This window comes from Lepisosteus oculatus, chromosome 22 (genome assembly GCF_040954835.1).
Source record: "Lepisosteus oculatus isolate fLepOcu1 chromosome 22, fLepOcu1.hap2, whole genome shotgun sequence".
NCBI lineage: Eukaryota > Metazoa > Chordata > Actinopteri > Semionotiformes > Lepisosteidae > Lepisosteus > Lepisosteus oculatus.
The window spans coordinates 7253815-7262191 of record NC_090717.1 but is presented as its reverse complement, the minus strand read 5'-3'; the positions used below and the strand labels follow the sequence as shown (position 1 = coordinate 7262191).

At 36.7% G+C, this 8377-nt stretch overlaps 1 protein-coding gene across 3 annotated transcripts; it reads left to right on the top strand.

The window, feature by feature from the left end:
• Positions 1-603: 603 nt before the first annotated feature.
• Positions 604-7977, top strand: rsrc2 (arginine/serine-rich coiled-coil 2). 3 transcript variants are annotated; one of them, XM_015366089.2, is made up of 10 exons: positions 605-728; positions 1376-1532; positions 2376-2416; positions 4207-4391; positions 4672-4824; positions 5180-5302; positions 5433-5512; positions 6032-6261; positions 6421-6510; positions 6594-7977. In XM_015366089.2, the coding sequence occupies exons 1-10, from the start codon at positions 723-725 to the stop codon at positions 6774-6776; spliced, it is 1248 nt and encodes a 415-aa protein (XP_015221575.1). In that variant the 5' UTR covers positions 605-722; the 3' UTR covers positions 6777-7977. The 3 variants fall into 3 exon arrangements, with proteins under 3 accessions (XP_015221577.1, XP_069038051.1, XP_015221575.1); XM_015366091.2 differs by lacking the exon at positions 4672-4824 and having other exon boundaries at positions 604-728; XM_069181950.1 differs by lacking the exon at positions 5180-5302 and having other exon boundaries at positions 604-728.
• The last annotated feature ends 400 nt before the right edge of the window (positions 7978-8377 follow it).

Sequence of the window (8377 nt, the reverse complement as noted above, 5' to 3'; positions counted from 1 at the left end):
TAAGGTCGAAGCAAAACGGAAAGTGATAAATTGTTCGTGAACTGGCATCACTTGTCTCTTGAGTTGCTTAAGGAAGCTTTTCATATAGTATAGGTTTGTTTATAAATTTATACATAAAATAAGAAATAGATCGTGCGTCTTTAAGAAACAATACCCAGATATGTCTTAACCGAAAAATAACATAAATAATGATTTTGTGCACTGTTTTTGAGATTATTTTGACACTGTTGTCCATTATTTTAAAAAATGAAGCATGCCGGACAAAAGGCTACAGACGTTGTCTAAAATCAATGGATAATTTTTACCATTAAGAGATCATTTTTACTTGTCTTATTTGAATAAGAATCAAAAGATAGTGATAAACATTATATAGCGCCTTTAAAGGTGGCTTCCCAGTAAAGCGCTTTACAGAACAAAACATAACAAAAACTGCTTTCCTTACGATCTGAGGGATTTTTCATGGACACTGTAGTCATGTAATAATTGTATATTTAATTGAAAAAAGGTTGTAAGTGTTGTTATTGTTTTAAACCACACAAAGATGTGGACTGAAGCCGTGTTTCGCGAGACCTACATTGCTTTGCCGCACTGTCCCATGATGCACCACGCCACAACATCCGGGAACTGTGTGCTGGATGGGGAGTTTCGTGTTCGGTTGTGTGAAGCAGTTGGTTTGGCATTAGGAAAGATTTAAGCAATATTTCATTTCTGAGGAATCGAACATGGCGGTAGGTGTATAAAAAGATGTTTTTAAGCTAGAGTGCCGATGTTTTAAACTCGTATTGATGATTATTTTGGTAAAAGAAACATGTTTTTTAAGAACCGCATTTTAAAGAAGATGGCGTCACGGCAGCCATGTCGAGATCGCCGTTGAATCTATTCACAAAACAAAAAAAAAAGCTCTCGGGCTACGGTTATCAGTTACTGTATTGTTCATTAATCAAAAGTTGGAAACCGAAATTTGTGTATACTATTGTGATTGATGAAAGGATTTGAGAGGAAACACGTTTTAACACGAGGCACAGTTCTTTTGGAACCGCAACAATTGATCTGCGAATCGTCTCGCATCCGCAATTAAAAACCGAATTTTGTTCGGATATATTTGAGGACCTGAAGCATACGTTGACTGTGCTTGGGCCACTTGATAAATTTAAATGGTAATCTAATCGAATTTTAGCTTTGATCTTTGTTACAACCATTATTTTATGTAACTTTAAATTGCGACCGTTTTAACTCCTATTAATGGCTGAATACATAACTCTTTAAATGAAATTTTAACTCAGTGTGCACTCATAATATAAAAATATTTACAAATATTTTAAAATATTTATTCTTCCCGCTTCAGGTTAAAACGTTTTGTTTCCTTAAAATGCAGGCCAACGACGCTGACCAGGACGGGCTCGTACGGAAGAAATCCTCCCCAGATACAGACAGGAAGAGAGACGGCACAGACACATCGAAATCTCCAAGAAGTTCAAAACATCATCACTCAAGATCTCGGTCACGCTCAAGAGACAGAAGAAGAAAGCTGAGTATGTATCTCAGTGTTAAAATATCACAGTTAAAAGTAGTAGTGGGCAGTATGATCACCACAATTTCTTGTGTTCTTTCTGATAGCACCCTTTTCTGAGTTGAATTAACAGCCCTGTCTTTAGAAGGTAAACACCAGTTTGCGCAAGAGTCTTTTGCATTATAAAGGGGTGGAGGCCATTCCAGTTCTGTTTTAGGCAACCTTAGCTGAAAAGAAATGAGTGGAAATTGTGTACTTCTTGAATTTGGAACAGTCAATCAATGAGCCCCTTTTAATTTTAAAATGGTCGTTTTCTTTTTTATAGAGTTTATAGAGGCTCTGTAGAACATACCTGAATAGTGGGATTTAATACTAAAAAAAATGGTGCTGCACATTCTTCTGAGATGTTTTCCAATTCTAGCATCCAACAGCTCAGAACTCCTTCCGTGGGGATATTCATTCATTTATTTTCTAAAATTGTTTGACCAGAATGCCTCAATAAAATGAACACAGCTTGTGTCCACCCCGACGCATCCTGTCTGTGCTGGTCGGCACAGGGATTTCAGCCTGGTCTTTCCACTGTATGCCAGAGAAATTAATCCCAGAGGCATAAAACAGGTTGTACTTATTTTTTCCTTAATGCAGTTTTTAAATTGGACTGTATTTGCGGTTTGATAGTGTTCAGTGGACGCTCCTTTCTCCCAGGGATTTTGCTGTATTTAGTTGCCTGCTGTAGCATACACCAAGCAATAAGGCATGAAACAAATTCTATCAACAAAACGTCAGTTAATTGTTCCAACTGTGGTCCACTTAGTATTACACGGTGGATTCTGTACACAGCATTATGAGCTGTTTTTCTTTTCAGGTGATAAGAAGCACAGAAGAAGTCGCAGCAGAAGCAAAGAGGTAATTAATTTTAGTTTTTTGAACTCACCTAGGGATAAATGTACAATTTGTTATAATTAACTTGATATTTAAATGGATGGTAAGTACCAAGACAGATTTTTTTCTAATAACTGTAAGTTAGTAAATCAGATTTATTGGTGGACAATCAAGAGAAGCATGGATAAATTTATCAGGGCGTGACGGTAAATAGATTTGTTTTTATTTTGACTTTAAGAGTACAATTAACTGTCTCTTGTAGTGTCATTATATAACTATAACTGAAAAATAGAAATTGAACAATTGTAGATGGTGGTTTAGTATGTTTATGTAGGAGCGTTTTTTTACATAACTTTTGTGTGTAGATCACATGATAACATTTCTATAATAAATCATACTCAGCGTGCTAATGCACGAAGAGAGACAGTGAACTGAAGACGCTGCAGACTCAGATAGCAAAATTATATGCCTACTTCCTGAAAAGGTAACTATCAGTCATTCAAACTCATATTTCCCTTCTTAGAAAAGATCTTGATTTTTTTATTTCAAGTTTGTGCTCCTTTGGTAACTTGAAGAGGTTTTAACAAATTAAGTTTCATGATAAAAACGATCAGTACGTGACAACATTGTAAGAGAAAATGCCAGAATCACATCTGAAGAAATTCAGTTAGTACTTAGATCAGAACCTACTGTGATGTATGTACTAAGTGTTTTCTGAACAGAAATGAAAGTGCACCAAGAAAAGTTAACCATATGTTTAGATTGAGCTGACTTTATTGCTATTGTGTGGCAATAAATGCAGTATTTGTTTCAGAATTTCTATGAATGACTGCAGTTTTGTCCATTATTTTAGTTAGGAATTAAAGTGGTTCCCCTATAGAAAGGAAATTAGCAGAAAATATTTTGCCTAATAGATTTGTGATCATCAAATTTTTTGTAACTGGGAAAGTTAATTTTGCTTTTCCAGTTTGGTGAGATCTCATGTCCTCTTGGTATTGCTTATACCAGTAAGCACTGTATATAATCATTGTGTCACTCTAATGTGGTTACACAATAAGAACATTCCAGAACATGCTACACCAGGAGAACTGTCAGATTTGTGGTGTGTTTCTATTTACTTTGTCACCTGAGAACAAAAGAACTACTGGCATTTTTTTCTGGACATTCAGAAGCAATTACAAAAAACTGAGTAAGATGTATACTTTTACATATGCACCAACAAGACAGAACACATCAGTAGTGAAAAGGTTAAAAGAATTTGCATTACTAGCTGGGAGAATTTAGTGTAGAGAATTAAGGGAAATGATGAAGAAGCACTAATGCAAAATATAGATGCAAATTTACAGATTAGTGTTATACTGTGGCACAGTACAGGCAGAAACTGCATATGCAGTTATACGCATATATTGAAGTGCATATATCTTATCTTGTTTTTTTAATGTTTTTGTACAAGAACACAAAATAGGAGTTAAACTCAAATCCATTTCCAAGTAAGGGACTACACGTGTAAGGTAATAAAGGAGTTTGACTAATTCAATGATCATTAAGAGCTCCATATTATATATTATGTATATGTTGTAAGCAGCAATATGTGTGAAAGCCTGATGGATCAAGACTTTTGCAAATCCTTTCCGATTCTATTGACTACAGTAAGAAACTTTAACCTTGCATCAAATGTTGGGGAGGGGGGGTTGGGCAGCAAAGAAGTGACTATGTGTTACTTCTCTACATGCGTTAGTGGATATCTTTAATTCTCATACTAACTCTTTTTGTTGCACTATTTTCCTGAAAGAACCAACTTCTTCTTAAAACAGGCACGAAGAAGAGATTCGGAAGACAAGCCCTCCAAATCTAGCAAGGCAGAAGACCAGCAGGACCGGGAGCAGTCGGAGAAAGGAAGGGAAAGACTTTCTTCCGAGAATGGAGAAGAGCGCCACAGGCGTAAAGAAAAGAAATCTTCCAGGGGCAGAAGTTGCTCCAGATCAAGGTCAAGGGAAAGGTAAGTGTTTCCTCCTTGTGAGGTATGATGGCTTTTCAAAAGTTTTAAGCGTTGAAATGTTTTTTTTAAATTAAATTTCTGCTCTTTTTTTATACGTAATTGGAAACCTGTTGTGACATTATACTTTGAGATGTTGGAAAATTTGAACGGGTTTCAAATTCCACATACATGTTCCATAAAAAGTGACAATTTAATACAAGCTGATGAGGGTAGACAGATTAATGTTGGAAGACGGCTAGCGTGGACTTCTTACAGGCATTTTATTTCTTGGTTGTTGCAGACGTCATCGTAGCAGAAGTCGAGACCGAAAGAAGTCGCGCTCCAAAAGCAGGGAGAGGCGATCAAGAAGTAGAGAGAGAAAGCGCCGCGGCAGGTCACGTTCCAGGTCCAGATCTAAACACAGGCACAGAAGTAAAAGTCGCAGCAAAAGCAGGTTAGCTATTTTCAGATAAGTACAAGAAAACATGACTTAGACTGGACTAAGATACAATTGAGTGGACTGGCCTTAAAACATCTATTTTTGAGCTTTAACATAAACATGCATGATCCTTACATTACTCAAAAACCCTTCTCGCTATTCCAGGCACCTGTTTTAGTCTATGTAGAATCATTTAAAGAATCAAGCCATGTAGGTTTTGAACTAAGTAAAACTGATCGATTTAGAATTTCTGTAGTCTGTAGGTCGGATTTAATTCCGTTGATTAATACAAGCAAAAATATAATGGGTCTTAAAGACATCAAGCACTGTCTTGTTGTTTGAAGTAATATAACACTTTTATATATTAAAGGGAAAGGAAGAAGAGAGTAGAGAAAGTACGCAGATACAGTAGAAGTCGCAGTAGGTCTGTAAGTCCTCCTGCTTTCCGGGGCAGGAATACTGCGATGGATGCACAGGAAGCACTTGCCAGAAGGTAATACAGCTACTGTAATGAAACGTTAAGCTGGAATTCTCTTTTAGTGTGCACTAAAAAGGGTTATTTTTGTTTTAAATCAGGCCAATGAGAGGTTATTGTACTGATACATGGACACTTTCTTCCACAGATTAGAGAGAGCAAAGAAATTACAGGAGCAGAAAGAGAAAGAAATGCTGGAGAAGCAGAAGCAGCAAGAGATTGTCACAGGTAAGAAAGTTCTTAAATCAGACAGTGATATGAATTGATATTGATATGAATTGGCTAATAAGCTGAGTCAGAACAAGTAAAGGTTTATTCCATGCTGAAAAATAAGAAAAGACGCAACATTTCGGCTTTGGAGCCTTCTTTAGGCATGGGACCAGGCCTTCCACACCTGGAATGTTGCATTTCCTTTCTTCTCTTTTCAGCACAGAATAAACCTTTTACTTGTTCCTTTGCAGCCTATGCATGCTGACGCAGCTACCTACTTGAACTACTAAAAAACTGAATGTCAGATATGTGTGCTTTGTAAGAAGATGGTTCCATGCTCAGTAGTAGTTGTAACTGTGAAATGCATTTGGCTTCTGACTTTTAGACTAGTCTTATAGACTGTGTACAGTGATATGTTTTAGAAAAGATTATTTTTAAGACTGCGGTGATTCTAAATAAATGGAACATCAGATTCACGGTCCTAATTGTTTTAATTTACTTTTGCAGTGAGCTTGCCTAATTGTTTGTTCTTTGTAGTTGCTACCACTGGTGGATCTGTCCTGAACGTTGCAGCACTTCTGGCTTCTGGGACTCAGGTCACTCCTCAGATAGCGATGGCTGCACAGATGGCAGCTTTGCAGGCGAAAACCCTAGCCGAGACTGGGATAGCAGTACCCAGCTACTACAACCCAGCAGCTGTAAACCCAATGAAATTTGCAGAACAAGAGAAGAAGAGGAAAATGCTTTGGCAGGGCAAAAAAGAAGGGGTAGGGATTTCTTCCTTCTACTTAAATAACCAAAGAATATTGATGGTTGAAAGTTCTTAAAATAATTGGATCATGCATGCATTGGACTGGTACTTGTCTAGGATCGCTTGTTGTGATACTTCAGGGAAGTCTTACACTACTTGTTTTGTCTTTTTACAGGACAAATCGCAGACAGCTGAGCTATGGGAAAAGCTTAACTTTGGAAATAAGGACCAAAATGTAAAATTCCGAAAGTTAATGGGCATAAAAGTAAGTATTAGAGATGCATGTTAATTTCATTTAATGTGTTTTGGCACAGAACTGAAATCTAAAGGGCATTATTTCACTTTCAGGGTGAGGATGAAGCTGGTGCGCCCAGCATGGTGGATGACGAGAGTTTGAAAACTCTGAAGCAGCAGGAGGAAGTTTTTAGAAATCTAGATGTTCAGTATGAAATGGCGCGTTCGCAGACACACACGCAAAGAGGGATGGGACTGGGTTTCTCTTCATCAATGAGAGGAATGGATGCCATTTAACACCGTTGTATTCAGCCTTCCTGCATAGCTTCTCAACAACGCTGGAAACTTTGTAAAAGCTTTGTGTTCTGATGTAAAGTCTTTAATGAAAAGCTAGTAGACTAGCTTGCATGGATGTTGCATTGGATATGTAATTTATTGAATACTCACCCATTTAAAACATTCATTTGTAAATAGTTTAGTTAAATGCTGATGTTGCCTCAGCATTAGGTTTCTGTACATCTTTTTAAAATATGCAGTGGTTTAAGATGACTAAGAAGAGGGGGGTTACAATGGAGCTTTGGATACACACAATTGCTATATCATGTCTTTGCTTTTTGTACTAAAATTGTATATATTTTCATTTGTTGAAACATGAATGGAATATTGTGTAGATGTAAAGTACAATGATTCATTATTTTGGGTTGCCAAAGGGCACATTATCCACTATGAATTTTTAGGGGTTATAGCTTTTTTATGTTAACACCTGATTAAAAAATCCTGTGTTTTTTATGGAAAGGCTTCACTCCTGAGAATATTTCATTTATTCCATCCTTTGTACATCAAGCAGGTGGAGGGGAATGAAATCACATTGTAGCTGCAGCTTTTTGTATTCTACCAGTCAAATCTACAGACCATAGATTATAGAACGGGCTTCTTTTTATGTTAGTACTTTTTTGCAGCTTAGAAAAACCAGCCTTATTCCTCCCCCTTTAAGTGACACAATCATATCAAGGATCTAAAACATGACTTTCCTTTTGTCATAGCTTGAGTCGTTCCGTTTTTAGTTAGTGTACCTTACATGGCTAAAGTGATCAAAGATTTGGTGGGGGGGTGTTTATGCAGGTGCATAATTTAAAATACCAACTAATTTTAACAAACTACAAGTTTCTGTAGTCCAATTTGTATGGTTCTTTAATAGTTTTCCCCTGGTTGGATTTAAGTACATCATGCTATGTCCATTCTTTTGGACAATACTTGGAACATAAGAACAAATTAAAAGGAACTAACCAGCCTGTAAAGGCAGTGTCAGGGTTTATTTGAGAGGACTGACTTGATTATTATTCCCTTTTGAATAGTCTTGAATGTACACTTAGAACAATTGAAGGATAATCCTGGTTGGACTAAGTAATTTTGATCTTTCTTTTTGAAAGATAAAGCATCTTCAGTCTTATTGCCTGTAATGTTTTAAATAAGCAGACAATAAATGGTGCGTAGGATATTTTGTTTTTGGTCTCCAGTTTTGTGTTGTGATAATGGAATACATTTCATTTAAAACCTTTTCATGCAGCGTGGAACATAATTAAAATGATCAGCACCTTTTTCCAATACCAGTTTGAAGATCTGTAAAATCATTTACATAATGCAGCTAGTGGTAAGAAAATGGATTTAATGTCATTCTGTTATGCAATATCCAAATTGAAAGCATAGGTATTAAAATGGTAGGAAATGTACTAGAGATCTAATCTTCCATGGCAAGAAGCATTAAAATGCATGATAGTGGTGATCACAGTGAATGTTGCCAAATGTGTGGATGAGTCTTGCAGAGCCAGGAAGGTGGTCAAAAACCTTGGTCCTAACATACCTTTTTACCTCAGCTGTGCAAGGTTAGAATGAACAAA